Below are 23,932 nucleotides of genomic sequence, written 5' to 3'. Positions count from 1 at the left end.
GCCATAATGGCGCCTTGTAACGAGACGCGTTTCTTGATAAATTTGTTTGTCGACTATGTCGTCTTTTGACCTCTCTAGATATATTTTATTTCTTACTTACAACTTATACAATACATATACCTTATATATATTGCATCAATAATACGTTTATTTTGGATATAAATACTTAAACATATTATATGATCATCAAGGTCAATAAAATTGTAGAAAATGAAAAAAAATAGTGAAGAAATTTAGGTGTAAATTTAGTGTTAAACATTATTAAAAGAAGGAAAAGTATTTTAAGGGACAAACGAAGGGGCAAAACCTCAACTCATATTCATTTTTCAGACCAGACGACGAGTAAATGAACTTTTCCTGGAAAAATCATACATAGAGAGAATCAATACATGGTCAAACTAAGCTAAAATTTGAACTTTTCCCCATACAAACTAAGCAAGATTGAACGAGGACAAATAAGCAAGCAGAAACACAGGCACAACTGCATGGTTATTATTATTACCAGATGATGAAGATGTAACCATCAGAGAATGTACAATGTCTTGACTACAAGCTGAAATAGCTAAAATTAGCAATGTGGTAGGTAACTTAACCAACAGAAACCATCTAAAATGTCCATCAAAGAATAATAAGAGCATTCTAGCAGACTAAAGGCTGCACCATTCTCATAAATCAACAAGCTATACTGGATAGGAGCATAAACTGGAATGTGCTTTTGACAAGGAAAACATGAATATTAACTAAGCTAGAACCGCCATGTATGATATGGCGTTTCACCAAGCACTCTTTTTCTTTGAGCCGTAGTAACCGAGATACCATTCCACGAATTTTTGCAACCCGGTCTCCAGATCAGTGCTGGGCTTATAACCAAGCTCTTTCGCAGCCAAACTTATATTCGCGTGCGTGAACAAGACGTCCCCGTTCGTGGGCATCGGCAACACCTTCTTCTTCGCTTTCGTCTTCAACAACTTCTCTAGGATACTCACAAGTTTCGCCACGGGCACAGGGCTCGTATTGCCCAGATTATAGATTTTGAACTGTGCAGCACCTCTTTTCTTCCCCCCGCTCCCGGTGCTCTTCTTAGCAGCATCCAAAGCTGCCAAACAACCCTTCACCACATCATCAATGTACGTAAAGTCTCTAGCAACTGTAGCATGATTAGCCCCTTCAAAAATCTTTATCTCTTTCCCTCTCAATATATCCTTGGTGAAGAAATAGTAAGCCATGTCAGGTCTTCCCCAGGGCCCATAAACAGTAAAAAAACGCAGCCCCGTGATCGAAAGCCCGTAAATATGATTATAAGCATGTGCTATCTCTTCACCAGCCTTTTTAGTGGCTGCATACAAACTAGCAGGCTGGTCGGTCCTATCTTTTTCCGAAAAGGGTACCTTAGAATTGAGACCATAAACAGAACTAGATGAGGCCCACACGATACTAGGCTGAGGGTTAGCATTTTTACATGCCTCGAGCAAGGTAACGAAGCCATTAACATTACTATGAATATAAGAACTGGGGTTCTGCATTGCATATCGCACACCAGCCTGCGCAGCCAAATGCATTACATGGGTAAACTGCACAATCTCAAACAACCTACCAAGCAAAGCAGCATCATTGATGTCACCTTCTATTATAAACACGCACTGGCGCTCAAGGAGGGATTTCCGGGCTTTTTTCAGCCCGATTTCATAGTAATTGTTGAAATTATCAAACCCAACAACGCCGTCGCCTCGTTGTTTAAGAGAAATGGCTACGTGGGTTCCAACAAAGCCAGCAGCCCCAGTGACAAGAACAGAGAAGCCAGATTTAGAACGAGGACGTGCCGAGTTACGGGCCTTGGTTTCCCAATTCGGGTTCAACCTATTCCTGCCCGAAAAACCCGTGTTCTGGAGGCTACGGCGCTTCCCGGCAGAAGTGGAGGAAGGCGGAGAGCAGAAGAAGAAAAGAAGCAGCAAAAAGAGAAACAGAAAGGACCAAAGAGTGATTCTTGGAGGAAAACGCAAGCGGTGGAAGCCGTACGCCGCCGTCTTGTCAGGTTTGACCTTCGCAGGACTGTAAGGGATGATCGTATCAAAATGAGACAGTATGGACTTCAGTTGCGCCATTAGAATTCCCCAAAAAAAACTCGAATTCTTCTCAATTTTCCCGATTGCAAAACTCAAAGTAGGCTGAAATGGCCGAGATTTAGAGTGTTAATTGCATTGAAGTTCTTCCCACAATCAAGGGGCAAGCAATTTTCCCCCTCACCGTGTGATTGCAATCTGCGGGATGAAGAAATGGGAGGGGTTTATAAGGGATGGTGGGCGGCGGTGGTGCGCTGGCGATCACTAAGCAAAAGGTTCTCTGTATTTATTTCGAAAAGTCCGAGGAATTTGGGAAAATTAATTATAATATAAATTTTGTTTCTATTTTTGTTTATTTTATTTATATTTAGTTTGAGCTTTTTGGATCATTTTTGAGTTTATTTATATTAAAAACTCGTATAAAATCGTCTTATAAATTAATTTTGTATGATAAATTTTTAATTTAATCCAATTCATAAAAATATTGTCTTTTATTATAAATATTGATCAAATCATATTGATATATATGATCGTCTCAGAATAAATTCCATATTAACATAGACAAGTCAAACTTATTTTCTTTATTTTTTATTACAGTAATAATAATTTCAAAGCTTTTTGAAATATGAGTAATCATGAATAAATACAAAGTAAAAAGGCAAATAATTTAGTATTTTTCCCAACATCATAATTTATTTGATAGAGACAAATTCTTGCAATATTTTATATTTATTGAGCAACTTTTACTAATCATCACCTTTAATGCAAATAATTTATTTTACTGCCCCGTCAAAATAAATTCTTGATTTAACCCAATAATTTAGCAACTGATTTCGTTCATGTTAAAATGGAAACCACCATTAAATAAGGGAAATTTCATTAAATTTTCCATTTATGTTTATAATTTTAAATTTCATGCATTAGGTTTAAATATTTACCTAATATTATGAGTTACAAATACAAAATAAAATAAATCCACTTTACCTCGGAAAAATGTAGACTATGAAAATCTCCTTTTTGAATAACACAGTTTGAGCAACGTAAAAGTGACAAAAATCCCTCACTCCGTGAACTGAACACAAAAGGCAGCTGAACTTTTGTGTGTCAATTGTAGTTCTTAATTTTACAATGCTAAAGAATTTAAAAGATCTTGCTCAAGAACATATAGTTTCAAAGCATTAGGGTTAATACAAAGAATTGTAGGTAAAACAAGTAGCAACTATGGATACTACACAGATGACAAGAGAAGGTAAAAGGGTCACGTTTAATAGTTTACTCTCTCCCAAATACCCCGCGAGGGTGATCGTTGCATCTGCGATCACTCGGGCGAGTGTTCCAGCTTCGGTCGATAGAAGGCCACCGTTGTAGGTTCCACGAGAAAGCCTTGACGACATTACTCTGGAGAGGAGAGACAAATTTACTCCTGCAACAGTTAAAAAAAGTACATATATGGTGTTAGATTAGAGCATTAAATCTTCCAACACAAATTGGAATAGTATGTATGAATGCTGATTACTTAGTTGAGCTCGAATATAGGACTACTCGAGCTCGAATGGCTTTAAAAGTATATACAAACCACAATGCTTAGACCACTAGTCATAAAAAGTAAAAAAGAAAAACAGAAATCTAACCTTCCAGCACTTCAGCAGAAACAAACATGATGAGGCCTGAGCAGACATATTGTGGAACAGAATAAGGGATTATAAGATGGAAGCTGAAAAGTATTCCAAGTAAGACAACAATTTCAGATGCCAGTAATATTTGCCTGCAAGAAAGTCGACGATTAATATCGATCAGCTGCTCTATATGTAATGTTTGGAACACAATTCGACTTCATCATTAAGGCAACGTTGATTAACAGATTGATGGAAATGGTTACTTGGAAATCGGAATTGATGAGTTAAAATTACCTATCCTCGTACATATTGCTTATGTAACTTCCGACAATGAAGTTTACTGGAAGAACCATTAGGCCGAGGGAGGCAAGAAAAATCGACACTGTTCCTGTTGTCCAACCAAAATAGTAGGTTGTGACGACGCTCGATTCTGAAAGCAGAATCTCCATTGCATATTTAAGCATGAAGTAAATCAACAACTGAACCTGTAAAATAGCATGGACACTTTAAAGAATTCCTACTGTTCTATCGAGTCCCATATCTAAGATTAATTTATCAAATACATGGAAGGTGTTACCTTTACTGAAGGCGTAAGTAATCTGTAGGCTGATCCAAGAGATTTGGCTGGTAGACGAGAGTCCTCCAAAGACTCTTCACTTTCATCACATTCTTGATCCGAATCTTGTCCATTTTCAGTTGACGGTAGAAGTAGCGGTTGCCTGAGACCCTTCTCAATCTTATCTTGCTCTACGGTAAAAAAAATGGTTCAGATTACAAAGTGTCATTGCTAAAATTTCATGAATTTTAAGAGAGAGTTGATATACAGATTTGTCCACTCAAAACATGAACATATTTTCCTTGCAACAACTCTACCTCATAACTATACCGCCCTCAAATCTCTGAAAGTATAGTTCTTAAACTCCCTAAACGCAAAGTATTGTCAAGTTCAGTAAGTAGCAAATAAACTCTATAGTCGACTCACATACTACCACAGTGAAAGAGGAGATCACACGGAAACATAAATAGAATTTAAGGCCAATGGTACAGGTTTTCTCTCTTTTTCCCCTTCAGGTAACCAAACAGCCAATATATGTTCTTCCAGTCCACGTTAGGGGAAAAATAAATTAAAAAATTAAAGAGATTATATGCATAAATATACCAGCACTAGATTCTCGAGGGTCAGGATTGACTTCAGCCTCCCGAGCAGGTTCTCGGAACGAAAAACACAAGCATATCATATAGATTAACCACAACAGAGCCATTACCCAACCGGGCAGAGTGACTTGATTAAAAGTGAAATTGTAGATCTTGAATTCAGTTTGAAGTAAGCCAGCTAGTGCTGGGCCGCAAGCCATTCCTAGAGCACTAGCACTAACAAAACCTGCTGAAGCCTGCATCCGGATTTTGACTGGCACACAGTCACTAATGTAACGGCGATTAACAGCCCTGGCAGAGCCAAACCTGAAAAATCATGAAGGGTGGACAGTGCCAATAAATCATGTCCAAGTCATTATGATAGGAAATACTTTTGATTCTATAAGGAATGGAAGGATTCATTTATTATTTAGTTAACGACAGAGCAGAAAGTTTACTACCCTATTCCACCTTGGTCTTTGGGAGGATGATGAAAATGTTTGCAATATTGTACAACTTAATCTTCTACCCGCTCGAGTTAATCATTTTATTTTCGTAAAATGGCACAGATAAAAAGTAGATGCTTTTGCGAGTCCCGCAGAAATAAAAAAGATAGTAGGCATGAAAAATGAATATCAGTATAATTGGATTAGTAGATAAGATTGGACAAAATATGCGAGAACAAGAATGAGAGAAAATAGTTACATACCCACAAAATAGACGACCAAGCAGAAGCACTGCTAAAGAATTGAAATCATACGCCAATGCATACATCACATTGCCAACAAAAAGGACTATGCTGCTAAATACCAGAGGTCTGAAGTATGATTTATTAGACCAAGCACTAAAATAAACTGAAGAAAATATCTGCGCTACCGCCATTGCCCCAATCACTATTCCACAGACAGTTGCTGCTGCTCCCAGGCTCATAGAGTAGTCATCTGCTGTTGGAACGATAATATATGTATTCACCATGTAAAGAAATGTGTTCACCAAGTTCAACATAAGCGACATGAAATGGTATGTCTGATCATCAACATGTTCTTCCAATGGAGAAGGCAACTCTTCTTGCATAATAAGTGCATGTTGCCCCAAAAAGTTGAGGAAGTTCGTTGAGTGGGCTAATCTATCGATAGCTGATTTTATTAAATCGACAACAGGATCCTGCAGATAAACTATTTAAGCAATATACATAGACTACTGTGCTTTCAAGAAAACGAGCCAGCTACAATCCAAATGTCATGCCTCGGGCAGGCTCACAGGAGTGTGTAAGCAAGCTCTAGACAATGGATTTTGCTATAGCAACACAGGTCGCTAACAAGAGTTCACAGAAAGGACTATACTAGTAAAACTTCGCATTTGTTGCCAGAAAATTAAAGCATAGATTTATAAACTCACACTCTTCTCACAACCAGATATGGGACAAGGTATCACAAGGAGATTCATTAAAATCAAGGAAAGCTAACTGTGTGATGAAGTTGTGGATACCTGGAGGAGAAGTAAAGGCTGGTCATAAATCGATGAGTAGCTTCCTTGGCGGTCCTGAAGATCAGCAAGATTGCGAGAAATAGCTCCAAAAACAGCTCCTAACCCCTGGAATCACCAGTCAAGCAGGAGATAAAAAAAAATGGCTAGTTTCATCAAGATAACTTTATAAGTTTACTGTCCTTTAATGCAACACTATACGACAAAGATATTGATTGTATAGGTGTTGCAAAAAGAACTAGAAAATGTAAGTTGCAGGGATTCATTTCCATCTAAGCATATTACCACATGCTTGAATACTTGTCGAAGCTGAGAATAAGGATGATTAGCGCGAGTTTTCACATAGTAATCTGTGAACTTGTAGCCAAATCGCTTATCAAATTTCTTAAGGATCTTCCGCAGACCAACGGCATTAATTTCAACAAAAAAGAGAAGCTTCAAGAGATCTTGCCCAGCTGACCTATAAGCTTCCCGTAGCTCACATATTTTCAATATGTGAGGCTCATCCTGAATAGATTCGTGTTGCTTGTTCAGGTGTGAGATTTTTCTTGCAAGATGGCCTTGTTGTTCCAACATAAAGAGAACAACAGTTTCAATCTGTAGTTCAAACAAAAAATCACATAATCTTAGGAGGAAAATAGAGATCACGTGATCTTCATATATCAGAAATTATAAATGTGATTTTATAAAAAATATTTATAAATGCGACCATGATGACAGAATATTTCCATCAAGATTAGGTCACAAGCACAAATATACTATCAGATAAAAATGTTCTCCCGCATGTTAGTCGAAACACATCGAAAGGTCAAGACCACAAGTTTCAGTTTCCTCTTAATGCTGGTGTTGGTTATTAACCAGGATTTTTAACATTATGCTCCCCTAGACTAAATAAAAGTTCGATATCATTATGCCAAACATAGCCATTTCGACTAAAACATAGACATTGGAACACATGATACAACAGGAAGCCATCATCCACTACTATAGGGCCAGATACGTCAAAAAATGAATAAACTAGAAAGACTCAAAAATTAATTTTAAAACAAGCAAAATACAACGTGGTTGAGGGAATTATACCACTAAGTACTTTGATAATCTGGAAACTAATTGATATTAAGGAACTCATGGTATGATATCATGACAAATAACCAAAAATACTCGAGTTTAAGCATAGTCCAATTCTCATGCGAGTTGTATTACCTGATTATCCAGCAGTCTCTTGAAATCCTTGAGAATATGTTGTTGATCTAATGTTCCAGCTTCAATTTGATTAGCATACCGTTTCACTTTTTTCTTCATTAATTTGTAGTCGATGTAATATCTGCATAGTACCCCAAACAATTCACATAAAAGCTCTAGCAAAATCAATTGTCTAACAATTCACATAAAAGCTCTGGAAAAATCAATTGTCTATATATGCAACAAACTTTCTTGTTTGTCCCAATTGAATCTGAACCGGAACGACTCTCCATACCCTTGCCATTCTTCAATTCTTCTTTGCTTCAACTTTTTCCCAAATGCAACCATGTTTACTGCGACAACATAACATAAATTTTCATTAAGAGTAACATAAAATAACAATTTATCAAATTGGTGAACTTGAACAAATCTAAACATGAAAAACACTTAAACATTTAAAGCTCTAACAGTTAAAAATTTACCACAAAACCAGAGAAAGTGTAGAAACAAAAAATTAGGTGCCAAATTATTTCGAGCAAAAACTTGTTCGCACATTAACCACAATTTTCTGGCAACAGTTCACTTCTGAACCACAAATAACACAGACTTTTAAGGTCTTGTAACTACACCTGTCATATATCACATGAAAACATTAATCATATTACACTCGTCCAATAAAAAAATAATAACCTCAAAAACCCTTTAGTGAAACAGTACAAAACATACTACAATCGGTTCTAAAACATAAACCAAAACAGAAGAATATTAAAAAGTACGGAGATTCGTTTGTGCATGCAAAAGAAAACAAGCAAGATTTCGTCTTTGGCCTTCTGGAGAATTTGTCGGCGAGTAGGAATTAGATAAGCACAAAAAAACCTGCAGTACTAGTACTCTCGAGAAACGGGTCCCGAGAACTCCGATTCGGGTACGGCAAGGAGCCCAGATTTAGGAAACTCGGATCCCTGATTGCTCGTAGAAGAATTTGAATAAGACCCGAATTTATCAGATCCAAGAAATGCTTAGGATCAATGGGTGCTTAGCAGTGTTAACAGTATCATAACACCGTTGCATGTACCTACATAGGTTTGTATATAGTGTCAGAGATAAAAACCATGTTATTTATTCAAGTACTAGGAGGGTCACAAGGTGTTCTTGTTGTTTTGTGTGTACGAATCTTGAAACAATGTGGTCATGTGGAGTGGATACGTCTGGAATTATACCAAATCTTTTTGTTTTCTTTTTCTGCATTTCTGGCAGGCAGAAATATACACTCTTTATTATCTTGTTTCGTGCTCCGAATTATCATTTCTTTAAATATTAATTTTTTTTTTCCAAATACTAGTTTCGAAATCAATTAATTTCGATTACTTATTTTCAAATAATCCAAACTTCGAAATTATGAAATATTCATATTTGTAAACGTAAATTAGAGTGAGTTGTCAACGAGTTCAATCTTTTCTGGAATTTTAATATCTTTCTATAAAAGAATTTTTGGATTATTAATAGGCTATTTTTTTCGGGTTACATTAAGTTTAAGAAAACTAAATCAAACTTTGTATGAAGATAATTTTTTAATATGTTTAACATTTTAGTAAAAGATGAAATCAATTCTTATATAAATTAAAATATAAGATTGTTTTTAAATATAAGACAAATGTCTATGGATATATATGAAAGATAAGCATTTTTTAATATTTTATATTTAATATTTTAAGATAAGCATTATGAAAGTATAAATTTATATACACATATGTGGTGTAATGTTTAGACGATCATATTATTTGACATTTTTATTATATTTTGCTCATTCCTAGTTTACTTTTAACAAAATTGTGAAACAACTAATAAACTCCTAATCTTTAAATACTTAAAATTTATTTTCTAAATTATATATCTATATTTAGTTGGAAGAGAATTTTGATACAATTGGATCTCGAATCCGAGATCTAACCCTAAACTTTACATCTTGAAATGAAATGCATTATTTATATTTATATGAGCGCATGAGAATATAATATTGGACGACGTCTAGATCTAATCACAAACTTTACATCTTGAAATGAGCATTCTTATTTATATGTGTGCATGGGAGAATTGGACGACGTCTAGGATAGTTGACGGGCTGATTTTTTCCCGGACTACGATTATAATGAGATTGTATTCCAATTGCAATTATAGAGGCACGTAATGTACAGCCATGCAAACATGTATCATAGAAGCAAGGATTTGGAAGTTTTGGGGACACCTATCTCAATTTGAATACTGTTTATTCTTATTTCAATCTAGTGAAATTTATTTAAATATATATCCAAACTACTTTATTTGAGGTAGACAATTTATAAACCACTCACAAGATATAAAATACTTCTACACAAACTTGGAACTTGAGTCCAAATTTGTATACTTGCTCAATAAATTCCAGCGTCAAATTCAAACCAAATTAAGAGAAATTATTTATCAGAATTCGAATCACGCTTACCAAATTAGAAACATCTAATTGATCTTAACTGAACAAGGTATCGATGTTCAATTTGATTAATTCCTTTGTTCTGTATATACTGACGCGTGTTTAAATTAACTGGAAGAAATTGAGGTGACAATTTATCACTGTTTATACGATTGAAAATGTTGTCAAAATCCCACATTCAATCACGAAAATCTCAAATTAAAATTTCAACTAGCAAAATTTGCAGGCAAATATATATTTATCACACATTGTTGTCCTGACCGTCTCGACAAACTTTGATAGAGATCAATGGGGGAATAAAAGCAAAGCAGATAAAAGTTCAAAATAATATAAATCTGAAACTATTGTATGATTCTCACATGACCGAGTACACAAAGTACCGTGCTCAATGACAGCATGGTCTAGATTGTGAGATGTTTTTCTTGATCTCCAGAAAATATAGAAGTTACCATAGCGTAGTGCACATCTCGGGAATTCCCCGAATTTTTAATTTATGGTTCTTTCTTCAATCTTCAAAAATTGACCCGTTTTCAAAAACCAGGAAAAATCATTCCCTTGAGTAAAACCTGGAGAAGCTTGTAGGGACTTGAACTCTTGAACAATATTAAAACGAATGTTTGTTCCATGTACGTTCATCATCAGGCTGCAGGTGCATATTCCTGAATAACAGCTGCGAGTTTATCCCGATCCTCTGTAGTCTTAATTCTCATCAAGAAAGTTCGTGCAACAACATTATCGTTGTTGTCACCATCAGCCTTTATTAAACAGAAAAGAGACCAACAATCAGAAAGTGCTCAAGAAAGTTAATGCAGCAACATTATCGTTTCTGTTGACCCCTTCAAATTCACAAAACCTAACTCAACATACACTACCTATAGGATGAGAGTTTACCTGTCAAAAGACAACCTCATTGCTTTTTCCTCATAAATTTCTACAGTTATATTACACAAACTTATTCGTGTTTCTCGAAATGATTTCATTACAGAGATTTAAAATAAAAAGTCTAATGGTGCATGTGGTGAATCATAAGCAAAGTTATGATAACATATTTTCAACCTAATTTCAGCCCAGTCCTCATTCATACAGATCATAGATAGACTCGGAGCCGTGCTGCCCTAGTAGAAATTCATAGTCAAGAGCAACAAAAAGAAATCAAAGTAGAAGTGATTCAGAACCCTGAGCTGTACGTAAATCTTGTTTACTCGTATAGTTCTAGCAAGCAAGAATTCTACTAGTTTAGTTTCAAAGAAACCGCAAAGCTACAAATATCAGGTATACAATATATCGGCAGAAATAAATAATTTTACAAAGTAAAGATGCATTACTGATGTATGAAATATAGCTACTACTGAATTCTTTTGCGTGTTTGTTTTGATGCCTGGATATAGCAAAGCATTCAGCAACACTTTCCCCACCTGCAACAATTGAAGGAACCACAGAAACCGATGCCACAGATTGAGAAAAAAATAATAAAATAATACCACTAATTTGATTCACGTCAATTGCATTACATGCATTCTTTTTCACACCTGGCTTCCTAGAATTTGCAGGTTACATCAAAAGAAAAGGTTAGAGAAAATACATTTCATTACTTTTTCCTTCCAAACAATTTTGACACCATTCCTTGCTTCATGAAGTGTCTAGAGTGCATCGATGTGAGAACATGACATGAAATAGGGAAGGAACATCCCCATAAAGGGCACCCAAAATAAAGCAAAGGAATATACAAGGAATGAAAGGATAAGAAAATCGAGGTATATACAATATAAAACATTAGGTAGTATTGCAATATTGGATTCTTAGAACTGTGTGATACAAACTATCTAATAAATGAACATACATCATTTCGTATGACAATGGTCGGGTTTGATTCCTTGGTTCCCTTGGTAACACCTTCTTTGCATTTGATGCTTAGTTGACCCATGCCTTTATCTCTCCATGAATCTTTGTCTTCCTGATCAATTGACTGAACACAAGGTAACCAAGGCAAGAAGCTCAAATGACATTCAATAATCAAGTGTACAGTAAGATCAATAATGTGGTATGTCCCCCAAATTCATTGGAGTAAAATTCATGCAGTTGGAAAGATAATCACATCATCCAGCAAGCCACAATCTATCAAAAAGCATTAGAGTTTATCAGAAAAAAGTAAAAGACAGAAAAACAATCAAAAGCTTTTCTTTTATAGAGAAATATGGCGCATGCATGTAAAAGTGATACACATGCTCATTAAAAAAAAGTAAATGTTGCATAATCTGCAATTAGCAAAACACAAGTATTTAATTTTTTTTACTCAAATGATGGAACAAAAGTCAATACGCATATTATAGCATGGTGAGCATCTTGAATCATGATGTAATTAAATATGGTTGTATAAAAGCACGAGGTATAGATACAGAAAATATGCACAAAGTCACAGTTTTACAGTGAGCGTCCGTGAGCAGTGCTTGGATTTTACCTACTTGATACATGGTAGCTTGATGGTACAAAATTTAGTTTATATTAAAAGAACAGTTCAGACTCCAGATACTTCAAAAAAGACAACAATCAATTCAGTCAAAGCCCGGTGATCGATAGAAATTTGCAAGAATTTCAATTTGGAATTCTTTTAAATTCATTAGCTTTCTTGATCTCATGAATAGATGGATTGAGCAAAAGTTAACTTTAAATCTGATATTCATTTTGAAATTATCTTAAAATTCTTATATGATATTAATATAATCACAAATTAATTTCCATTTGGCCAAAATCTTTAGTTGTCATTGGATCGAATGATCTTACTCGAGCAATAGATTAGAAGGAATGGATGTCGAAATTGCTACATCAAGAAATTCATTATTTTAATAGAAATATCACGAGAGAAATATGATATCGCCCCGAATATCCAACGATTAATTTGCATACAACTAGCAGGAAGTTTACCGATTATCTCGCTTGGAAACAGATGAATTAACTAAGAAGTCAGTTCTCACCAAAAGAATAAATCTTAAAAGCATTTCAAGGTTTCAAGTATAATAATGACCATTTAAAAAAAGTATAGGCCGATATCAAAAGAACAAATAAGTTAAGTGCATTTCAAAGGAACAAGTAAATAATTAGGAGTATAACTGCTGGCACATAATTACCTTCACATAAAGTTTGCATTTGACTTCATGTACGACAAGAATTCCCTTTTCATCACTCCTTTTTAGGGATGGACTGCTAGGCTGTTCAGCATCATCTTCAATGGAAGACATAGACAAGCAGAGAAGTACAGAACTTAGACAATATTAGTCCAAGTCCTAATTAACACTTCAATGAGATCACAGTTGTATCCATGTGAAAAAAGAACAACAATGTCATGTGTAGTACCAATAACCATAATATTCTGGGACTGTAATATAAGTCTGTCATCAAAACTGAGAAACCCAAAAATCCGGACCACACTGGTGAAAAATCCATTTCAATTTTTCCCTAATCAAACCCACTTTATATTAAAGTGGGTTATTTTTATCTGCTTAATTGATGCAGAATGATTACTTGATAACAAGTTAATTTTTTTTAAAAAAAAATTATCCACTAAAATATCCTAATTTACATCATGTGTTTGATTATTTTTTTTTTATTTTTTCTTTTTAAATTTTTAAAAATATAAAAAGATAAATTGGACTAACCCAATATGGACTGGTTGGTTAGGTTGTCTTTTATGACAGTCTGACTTGATATTAAACCAGCTGGACCCATATTGGCTCAAAACCCAGTCCATTTATACCCTTAGTCCGTGGTGTGTTGTAGATAATATTGAGAAAATATGCGACAAGCCGACAACTTCGCTGGGATACCAAGATTCAGCCTATATGTGTTACAAGACTTCACTCTATGAAAGTTTTTAACATGTGTAGTGAATTTGACAGGTCTATGAAATTCTTCAATTTGCCAAGCACATATGATAAAAAAATGTTCATTTATTCATTATCTACGTAAATTAAGGAATATTACAATAATTTTTTTGTAGGTGATACCATCATTAAAATTTGAGAAAATTCCTCGAGGCACTTCATGAGGCATGATGATTGACTTTTGCATAAACAAAGTTCAGGCACTTATGTCTAAAAAACTAATAAAGATCAACATCCAATACATAAAGAGGATACCACTGAACTACAGTGAACGTAAAATATAAGTTTGAGGGAGGCCATAATCCACTGATTTAAACACGCATATGAAAAACCTTCTTATCATCAGATCATGGAGAAAAATGAAGATCAAGTTACACTTCATTTCATCTCAGATATAGGCGATTTTTTTGCATGTTTAGGAAAAATTGTATTGTGAAAAATTATACTTCCTTTCCTGTTGTCACATTGTTGCAGTCAATCAGCTAACTTGACTATTTCTTTTATTCACAACTGGCAGAAATGAATAACTGAATTAATTAATCTTGCAGATATTTAATCACATGATTTACAAATCAAGTATTGAGATTTGAAAATTTTATTATACAGGCTAGTCAAAATCAAATCATTTGGTTGCGTATTCTAGCACATGAAATATTCATTTTGAGACTACGGGAGTCTATACATAAGTCAGTTATAGATCATCGATGTTAGAGAATAACATTGTAAAAGGACTTCATTAGCCTAAGGCTTCACCCATAAACCACCAAAAGTTAAATATATCCATCTGCCATGAGAACCACGCCAGATTTTCAATTCTATTCTAACAGTGTTCATAAAGAAGATAAAGTTTATGCTACCACAAATGCATGCATGCAAAGCAGAAACCGGAAAGGTCCATACAAATCATAAGAAAAGAAAGTATGATGATAAACTCATCGTTCCCTAGAGATGGAACAGAATAGAGTTTGTGGAAGGGAACATGGAAATGAATGATCAAGCAAAATGCCATATGGATCCCGAACCGAATATATTTTAATTTTTGTACAGATAAGTTTATAACATCATATGCCACAATAATCTAGGTAGATAAGAATTTAAAAACATGAAGTCAGCCATTCAAATTTATAACTTTAAACTCTTACTAACATCTTCCTCATTGGAACCTTCATGATTAGCCGGAACCGAATTCACATTTGCAGGAGCAGAAACCGGATTTCCTAGAAAACGAGAAGATAATGTCAGACAATCCATTAATTTTCAATTCCATATCCTTAAAATGATGGTCCAGAGGAGATTACATCTAAACTGAACTGTTCAATTCACAGGTAAGAAACAAGATCAGAAAGCCTTTGATTGAATGGAAAAAATATCTTGATAGCCAATATACCCTATAACAAAAAAATTGTAGAAGTGGCTTCAAAGGTTACTAAAAAGGCTTGAGTGTGGCTTGGATTACTGTCTGGAAAGGCCCCATTTTCTGGCTTATACAGAGATGAAACTACGGTTTTCTTTTTATATGCACTTCAAAATTTGTTGGATTATGAATACTAATACTAAGATAATATAAAAAGGGCCACCTGTTTCAAGGATCGCAGGTTTGGCTGGAAAGGGGGTAATCTAATTCTGTATTTATATTCCAAGTCTAAATCATATTAAAAAGACAAGATCACTTGCTATAAACTGCTTATAACTTCATATCAAAAAAAGAACGGCTTATAACTTGACTTGTTCTTACAATTAAATCAGAATAAAACATAAAATCCAAGTCATTAGTTTCCCATGATGTCAGTGAGAGTAATGACAGATTTAAATGCGCTTGTTCTTGGTTATAAATTTCATGAATCACGATCATGAACCAACAAAATGTTCATCCCCTTTACTACCATTGCACCTCACTGAACCAAGAAAAGGTTTCTTTCCCAGGCTGATATTTTTAAATATAGATTACTGACACATTTAAATCATTATTTTCACTTTAAACAAGCTACAACTTCCATTCCGCGAAGAACGCATCATATCCCACCCATATAATAAGATATCATAAATCTGTTATCTGCTAAACCGTAATGCTAATGTGCCTTCCACATGCCTTCGAAGAGTAGCCTGTGAGAAATGCATAACAAATGTATTTGACTTCTTAGTGGAAAGCAGCATAGAACAGGCATAGGAACCTCACAGGTAAAGGCTGCATAGATAATCATTCACACTAGAAAGTTGCATGTCTGCAGATAATGTTCTATAGAACAATACCTCCAAAAGCGAATGTTGCATTATTATTATTAAAAATAAATCCAGGGGTCCATGAGGTTCCAAACGTTGCATTTCCAGCTGGAGGAAACCCAGGTCTGTGATTTATTTTGTCAGCTTCCAAGGGTGGTTTCACTTGAGTATCGTTTGAATGCAGCTGGGATGAACTCTCTCCAAATTTTGCAGTTGCAACTGGAGGAAAACCAGGTTTTACTGAAAACAAGTTGGTAATGTTTTTATCAGCTTCCAATGCTGGTTTCAATTGAACATCATTTTGCAGCTGGCCGGAATTCAGTCCAAAGGCCACAGTAACAGTAGGAGAAAACCCAGGTTTTTCCAAAAACAATTTGTTACTGTTTGTGCCAATTCCCGTAGTCGGTTTCATTTGAGCATCACCGAGTGGCTGGTGGGAACTCTCCCCCTTTGAGGCATTCATCTTGAGCCAGTAAACAACATCACTAAATTTTTCCTGCAGATATAGGGACATGTAAAAACCACTAATGGTTTATTTAGAGAGAGAACTATTTCAAATCCTCAAGAATTTCTGCATTGTAAATAGAACTATACAAGTGTTATAGAGAGTGCTGAGAGGCTCAGTACGTAGACAGCAAAATTCCTTAGAAAAAATTTGTACTCTACTTTCTCTTCCTTCTGCGAATGTTCTATCCAAACAACTCCTTTTTCGGAGCTCAACGATTTCGGCCACTTTACTTTGAGCATAGGCACCCTCTAGGCTACCCTCGGGTACTAGGATATGCAGTATGCAACAGATATGGGTGAAGTGAAATTGAAAATTTTTTCTTATCATTATAGAAGGTCTAGATGCCCCCTTTTAAATACAAATGCACTAATTCAATATATAGAAGCCAGAAGAAAATCCAAATCAAACCCTTAAAAAAATTAAAATGAAAAAAGCTCTTCCTCCCATACTTACTTAAATTTTTTCACTCTCCAATTATTATTCTCACACTTCTTGCTAATTGTGGGAGAACTTCGCACTCTTCGAAGCCAGTAATGTCTGTTGAGTTGGGCTTATTATCAATTTTCTTTTAGTAGCTTTTCTTTTAATTAAAAATATTGTTAGTATTTATATAGTTTGATGCATTTTCTTCTGAAAAAACAAAACATTTATCTCACGGCTTTGTCATTTTACACATTTTTCAATCTATCTCAAATCAAGTGCTACAATAATTAATAATTCTTAAATCAGTGCTACTTCATGCCTTTTGCACCTCCACTTCAACATCCCTTGTATAATATTTTTCCAGTTTTTTTTTTTATCTATTTTGTTTATATATTTCAAGCATTAGTTAATATTTCTTATATTAAAACATGTCGAAGATAATGGGGCATAAATCCACATTTCAGGGTTTATGCTCTGCTTCAAGACACGAGAAACAACTTTCTCAGCACCTTGCTCTCAGAACTAGATGAACGCATCCATAACAGTGTTGAAATCTTCAAAAAAACAAAAGAGGTCAGCTCAAATTACTAAACGAATCATAAGATTATTTAAATAATTACAATCTTACATATGATTAAACATCTTCAGATAACAGACAGAAATTTACTACATGCTAATTGCTATAAGAAGAAAGCCTAAAATAATCTTCACACTACAACAGGCAAGCTTATTACTAATCACAGACAGCACGAGTCACATCAAAGTAATTAGACAGAATAAGAAGTAGGAAATAACCACAATGCTCTTAGCATGATTTAAATAATCCTGAGCATCATCTTCCCAAAGCTCATCCGGGTGGCTTTGTAATTGAGCTTGTATCCAACTGCTCAATATAAGAATTACAGATGTTAGCATGCTCATAATAAGAGATTCAAATGTAGAATTTCAGTACTGTTACACCCAGAACCGTAAAAGAGATCTACAAGGTCGGCTTAAGAAAGTAGCAAGTTAAAGGGGTTTCATTTAAGTCAAAAAGTATACGGAAAAGAAGAACAGAAACGTGTGAACATCTTCAGCGACTACATTGTGAAACTTATTTGCAACAACTTACATACGTTTATGAGACATTACCAATTATCTTAACATTCAAAACAAGGGCAAAACCACTGGACCACTAATACACGGTGACAATCAGATCAGCTGACGATTAGCAATCCAGACGTCATTTTTCATTCGATCTTAATGAACGGATCACAAACTCTAAGATAGGTCATATCATAATGCTAACAACAATCTAGTAACATAGCTTCCACTCGAGAATATAAAATTAGCTTAAGTCGCAGCAAAGTTAAACCATCATATAACACTGATGATTTGTTATTGGTTGTGAAGGTGCAGCAAAGTTTTTTCCCAGTTCTAAAGCAATTTCACCCAAATGACTTCAACAAACATAAAAAGAGGCATTAATGCGATGGAGGAATAATAGTTTCAATAAGTATATATTCATAATAACAGGATGTAAGAACCTTGCAAATTGGGAATTTAAAGCTCTGACGTGCTGCCTCGAAGATTCAGCCCTCTTCATATCCAACGGCTGCCGCTGCTGGATTGATGATGGTTCAGCCTTCTGTGCATCAAACTGAGATCCCATTATTAATCTTTTGTTTTGCATCTACAACGGATCATAAACATACAACTCATTGAAATCTAACTACAAGATAATACCAAAACACAATCAATTCACTAAATCCATCAGAAACACTTACAGAAGAGTCGTTGGAACTGAAAAGAGGAGTAGAGTCGGAGATTGCAGAACGCTTTGTCCCTCTCAATGTTATTGGAGTCGTAAACTCTTATTCGATTAATTGGAGGAGGAGTGAGCAACAAATTTCTCAAAGTTTTCTGCTTCGAATTCTGAAAAAATTAGGGTTTTTAATGTGTGCACAAAAAGGATGAGAAGTTTTTTCGTAGCGGGAGGGGAAGTACGTCTTATAGCCGTTGGATCGGGTGGGGGAGCGGAGGTTTAATTTGAGCCGGTGGATTATATTGGATTAATATGTAGGTGAATGACATGGGCCATTAGCTGGACCAGCGTGTGGGCAATTCGTCATATGGAAAGGGCTCTATAATTGTGAGTTATGGGCCCATCACGAAGTGTTTAAACTTTAATGTTATAATTGGACTTATAAGCAGGGGCGTTCAAACTTCGGATAAAACCGAAAAAATCGAAAATTCAAACCGAACCGAAAGCCGAATTTTGTAATTCAGATATAAATGTTAAAATCGAAGTTTATTTGGTTCTGTTTCGGATTATATATGTCAAAACCGAAAAAACCGAAAAAACCGAAATTTCATTAAATTAATAATTTTTTTATATTATATATTTTGATATGATATTTCATGAATGAAAAACCATTTTGAACAATTTTTAGATGATTGTTGTTTGTTTAATTAATTTAGATCTTATATTTAAATATTTTACTAAGAAAACAGGTAGAAAAGTTAACATATTTTATTTTACAATATATTTATATTATTAATTTATATAATTATACCAAAACCGAATTAACCGACCGAAATAACCGAACCGTTTTGGTAGAAAACCAAACCGAACCGAAGAAAAATGGTTCGGATATCGGATTATATATTTCTAAAATCGAAAAAACCGAAATAAAAAATCGAAAACCGAATCGAACCTACCGATGAACACCCATACTTATAAGGGTAACATGTACTTGAATTAAGCAGTACGTTCGCAAATTTTCATTTTAGTTCTGATTTTAGAAAATTAAAATTGTACTCTCGAATTGCTTCACAATAAAAAAAAAATCCAAAATACATTAAAAGGAAGTGTTATGTTGATAGTCGCTTTTCATCTAAAACTTGAATTTTTAGTGGATTTTCTATGTAACTATTACAATCTACAAGCATATTTGTAATTAAAATCGGTTTTTTTTTAAAAAAAAAACTTTCAGATAGTGTTTTTAAGGGTCAACATATATTGATAGAGTAGAATAGTGTCTTTATGAAGCAAATTCTTTAAAAAAATAAACAAATGCAGCCTCGTTTGCTTCCAACAATACACGGAACAGTTGGATGTTTCACAAGGGACTCTTGCAGGAATAATTCGAACAAGGGATGAAACTTAAAAAAAAACTAACTCTATTACTGCACAATTTCAATGCAGTTTTGCCAACCAACAGAAGTCATAAACTTGAAGCAAAACTCATTTCAAGAAAACTACTTCTCAATCCTCATGTCATTTAGCATTCATATGCTTGATGTCTTTATTATCTTCATGATCATCTTAGAAATCAGGCTCGTCTGGTTTAAAAAGCTTTGGCATTCTTAAACTGGATTCCCCAGGTTCGACAAAGCGAACTTTTTGAATGGTCCCTTTCTTCGTGTTTGCAGCAAATTTCGAAGCAAGTATGGTCGCTCCAAGTTGTTGTGCGTTGTTGTCTATATTGTTAGACACACTTTTGTCGTCTTCATCGAACTGTTCATCTTCTTCATCCGACCTTTGTATGTAGTACAAGCTTTCGTTTTGTGACAGTTCCTCTGCAAGTTTCCTTCTCCTAAACCTTCTCCATGCCGCTTGTATTATGCAAGCTCCCCAACTTCTCCATTGGTGAGAATAGAATCTAAATGCATGTTGTAACTTCTTGCTGTGGAGACGTTTAAACTGATTTGCTACAAATCTGAGGTCTTCTGCACGGAGTGCGAAGGCTTCTACTTCAGTAATTGATTTGACTGTCCGAGTAGAAGCTGGAAAGTTTGCATTTGAAGCCGGAAGTAAAGCCCAGGTTAGCAATTCTTCACCACAAAAATCCCCCGGTTTCAAGGTAATGGAATTGAAGAACCCTGAACGCCCTCCATTGGTGGTAGAGCTCTCAAGCTTCCCACGAATTATGAAAAGCATCTCTTTAACTTGATCGCCTTCACGAACAATGTAGGTGTCTTTCGTGTTTAGAGATGAAACTAGGTGTTCACATATTGCATCTAAAAGTTGTTCGTCCATTTGTGAGAAGAAAGGGACCTAACAAGAAAAAATTATAAGGTTTATCGAAACACAGCTTTTTAGCAGCAAAAAAATTGAATTATTGTCAAAAGCCGAGACTATCACCACAAACCCAAATACTCCACCAATAAGGAATCTCTTTCACCGTCCACTAATGCAAGCATATTTGATCCCATGACATTGTATTGTCAAGTACCAAGTGGTTTCAGAAATGATAGGGTGTATGATCAAACATAAAAATGGAGTATAAATAAAAGAGAAGCAATGAACTCACACGACGAACAAGGGCAAGACAAAGATGCTTCTGAATTTCTCGTCTTAGGTCTAATGGTAATGATCGTAGAATGACTTCTTCATTTGCTCCTCTTGTGGACAACCAATTATATTGAACGAACCGACGCACTTTAGCTTGCAGTTCAGGAGGTAGTTGCCTATGCCTCATCCATTCTTCAGTATCTCTTCTTTTGACTCTCCACTCTTCGAGTCTTGCTGTTGTAGATTGCAGATAGGTCTTCATACATAAAAATATTTATCAAAGAATACTGACAGCTGTATCAAAATGATGCTATGAAACCACACAAAAGGGAATGCACTATAGGAACTTAGTACCTGCATGTTTCCTATGAGCAGTGAAAAGAGAACTAAGCCCAGAAGACATATTAGACTGCTGAACATTGTTTCAGACACATAAGTACTTGATTCCAGATTTTGTCCATATGAACTGCAAAAGCAGTAATCAAATGGTTTCTCTTATAATAGCACACATTCAGTTATAGAACTAATATCAGACAAAAAGACATGAATTTGATTTCCAGACATAAATTACTCAAAAAGAGATCGGTGGATATGTTTTAGAAACCATTCATAATTATCGTTGGCTAGTGTTTAGTCTACATGCTGGAACAATAAAATATGAAACTGTGTTTTAATGTTTGTTGGGATCAATTTGAGTAAAAATGTTAAAACTGGTGGTTTTTTGTTTTTTTTTTTGTTTTTTGTTTTTTTTTTGGGACATAAAATGATCTTGGGTGTTAATATAGCGACGTAATATAACAAGAACCAACAATTGGATTAAACTATTTAAAGACAGACCTTAGACTTCTCAAACCCCACCAAAGACAGTAGAAGTATTTGTCAAAGAAATCTGCTGAAGCAACTTGATCATTTAAAGAATCAGCAAACATTCCAAAATCAAAATCTGCTGCTTTACTCTTGGCATTACACTTCTTGAAGACCTGGGTGTAGTTCAACCAGAGATCACGTTCTGGGCCTTCATCTGTACAATCAAGATAATTAATTGAACACGGCAGATCCATGTTTTCCATACGACATTGCTGCTTCCAGCATGAAAAAGTGCGTTCAACAGACATCAAGTACCATACAGCTCCTATTACCTGCAAACAAGCAATACAATATTTGTTACATTTACGATAACATACAATCTCGGGGCGGACCCAGTAGGGATGAACATCAGTCGCCCTTCATTTAAGATCTTGGGTTCGCCACTGAGTTCTTACATAAGCAAAACTATTCAAGAAGTTACATGACTTGCTAACAAGTACAGAACGAGGTTGTAAGCTGCTCCTGACCAGGTAGTCTTTGCCACGACACCAGTGTTTTTTATTATCCGCCAATTCAACGGGAAAATTACGATAAGTCGTGGGAGGTACTGAACGATGATGACTAAAGAGACTGCATGATTAACATGAGCAGTGGTTTTTGATCGGGTTAATGGCATGACACCCCAAACAACAAGCTGTCAAATGAAAGAGCAGACAACAAATGTCATGTTAGAAAACAGAAGCCAAGAACTCTTCTGAAAGATTATTGATCCACCTCCTAAAAAGCAATGTAGACCATCTTCTGCCGGGTAAAAAGAGACGACAAAATGATGAGAAGAGTTGTATCTGATTTTGAACTAAAAAGGTGATTTTGCAATTGTAGCCACAGTATTTTACTTTTATTTCATACACTGTAATACCCTTTGTCCTCCATAGATCAACACTCTGGTTTTGTCCAAAAAATCATCCACTCGGCCATTTCGATATAATATTATGCCAAGTTTTGCAAAAAAGTAAAAGCCCCTTCAAAAACGTAAAAATATTTGATCCAAATGACATCTTATCACGTAGCGATAAATGCATGTATTAGTTGTATGATATTAAAAGTCAGTTAAAACATTGGGAAAAAAAATTACTTGAGGGAGTGGAAGAGCAGCTGCAAGATCAATAGCGAAATCTCCAGTCAAATAACGAATAGCAATCTTGTATGGATCCCTAACCAAATCCCCCCTCCCAAACACCCTCGAATTTGGTGCGATATAAGCTGTGCGGAATTTCATCACAATGTGCAGAGCAGAGAATAGATCGACCATGCAGCGCGTGAAGACAACGAATCCACCCAGAGCATAATCTGTGGATAGGCAATTGTTAGTGAATCCGAGCAGGTAGAAGAAGAGGGGATCGACGAAAAGCGCAATGAGAGAGGTCAAAAGGAAGATGTGGTTCCATTGATTGACGATCTCGCCGCTAGGATCTAGAATCCGGCGCCACGGTGCTTGGTGGCGATGGCCGATAAGGGAGGTGGGGTTGGTCAGGGGCACAAGGCGGAGATTGAGGTTGTTCATGGCGGCGGTGGAGGCAGGTTTGTGCGGGAGGGAGTAGAATGTGGAAAGCCATTGGAGAAATTTGAAGAGAGCGTATGGTATGGCCGTTAAGTACGTTGGAAGCTCGCCACTCATTAATAAAGTGAAATTTTGAATTTTCTTTTAAATATGATCCGAACAATTATTTATTTATACCATATATATATATATATTTATTATGTAAGTGAAAAATTATCACACGAAACATAAGTGCGAGTTGTAGGCTGTTTATAGTACATACATATGATCGCGATAGATGGACTGGTCTGCGGGCCAACCCGATCGGCCGTTAGC

General features: G+C 35.4%; 4 protein-coding genes across 11 annotated transcripts; all 4 read right to left on the bottom strand.

Moving 5' to 3' along the window:
• Positions 1-641: 641 nt before the first annotated feature.
• Positions 642-2,346, bottom strand: LOC140968529 (UDP-glucuronate 4-epimerase 3-like). Its single transcript, XM_073429526.1, has one exon. It carries the CDS (start codon positions 2,100-2,102, stop codon positions 774-776), a length of 1,329 nt encoding a protein of 442 aa, XP_073285627.1. The 5' UTR covers positions 2,103-2,346; the 3' UTR covers positions 642-773.
• An 850-nt stretch (positions 2,347-3,196) lies between these two features.
• On the bottom strand, positions 3,197-8,666 carry LOC140968527 (SPX domain-containing membrane protein At4g22990-like). 4 transcript variants are annotated; one of them, XM_073429523.1, is made up of 11 exons: positions 8,354-8,666; positions 7,726-7,830; positions 7,499-7,619; positions 6,581-6,892; positions 6,299-6,403; positions 5,520-5,974; positions 4,836-5,137; positions 4,254-4,423; positions 3,971-4,161; positions 3,692-3,825; positions 3,197-3,483 (listed from the first exon to the last, which is right to left on the bottom strand). In XM_073429523.1, exons 2-11 carry the CDS (start codon positions 7,779-7,781, stop codon positions 3,245-3,247), a joined length of 2,085 nt encoding a protein of 694 aa, XP_073285624.1. In that variant the 5' UTR covers positions 7,782-7,830; positions 8,354-8,666; the 3' UTR covers positions 3,197-3,244. The 4 variants fall into 4 exon arrangements, with proteins under 4 accessions (XP_073285624.1, XP_073285625.1, XP_073285626.1 ...); XM_073429524.1 differs by having other exon boundaries at positions 7,773-7,830; XM_073429525.1 differs by lacking the exon at positions 8,354-8,666 and adding an exon at positions 8,031-8,336 and having other exon boundaries at positions 7,773-7,830.
• Positions 8,667-10,251: 1,585 nt separating this feature from the next.
• LOC140968477 (uncharacterized) lies at positions 10,252-18,981 on the bottom strand. Of its 5 annotated transcripts, none has more exons than XM_073429441.1 (9): positions 18,740-18,981; positions 18,500-18,645; positions 17,769-17,856; positions 16,073-16,538; positions 14,965-15,039; positions 13,070-13,164; positions 11,785-11,910; positions 11,270-11,359; positions 10,252-10,699 (listed from the first exon to the last, which is right to left on the bottom strand). In XM_073429441.1, the coding sequence occupies exons 2-9, from the start codon at positions 18,643-18,645 to the stop codon at positions 10,583-10,585; spliced, it is 1,203 nt and encodes a 400-aa protein (XP_073285542.1). In that variant the 5' UTR covers positions 18,740-18,981; the 3' UTR covers positions 10,252-10,582. The 5 variants fall into 5 exon arrangements, with proteins under 5 accessions (XP_073285542.1, XP_073285543.1, XP_073285544.1 ...); XM_073429442.1 differs by having other exon boundaries at positions 11,785-11,898; XM_073429443.1 differs by having other exon boundaries at positions 13,070-13,150; positions 14,969-15,039.
• A 1,017-nt stretch (positions 18,982-19,998) lies between these two features.
• LOC140968471 (cyclic nucleotide-gated ion channel 18-like) lies at positions 19,999-23,688 on the bottom strand. Its single transcript, XM_073429429.1, has 6 exons — positions 23,192-23,688; positions 22,538-22,750; positions 22,087-22,388; positions 21,604-21,715; positions 21,269-21,505; positions 19,999-21,012 (listed from the first exon to the last, which is right to left on the bottom strand). The coding sequence occupies exons 1-6, from the start codon at positions 23,618-23,620 to the stop codon at positions 20,281-20,283; spliced, it is 2,025 nt and encodes a 674-aa protein (XP_073285530.1). The 5' UTR covers positions 23,621-23,688; the 3' UTR covers positions 19,999-20,280.
• Positions 23,689-23,932: the final 244 nt, after the last annotated feature.

The sequence above is a fragment of the Primulina huaijiensis genome, unplaced genomic scaffold (genome assembly GCF_012295235.1).
Source record: "Primulina huaijiensis isolate GDHJ02 unplaced genomic scaffold, ASM1229523v2 scaffold37281, whole genome shotgun sequence".
Taxonomy (NCBI): domain Eukaryota; kingdom Viridiplantae; phylum Streptophyta; class Magnoliopsida; order Lamiales; family Gesneriaceae; genus Primulina; species Primulina huaijiensis.
This window is presented reverse-complemented; position numbering and strand designations above follow the sequence as displayed.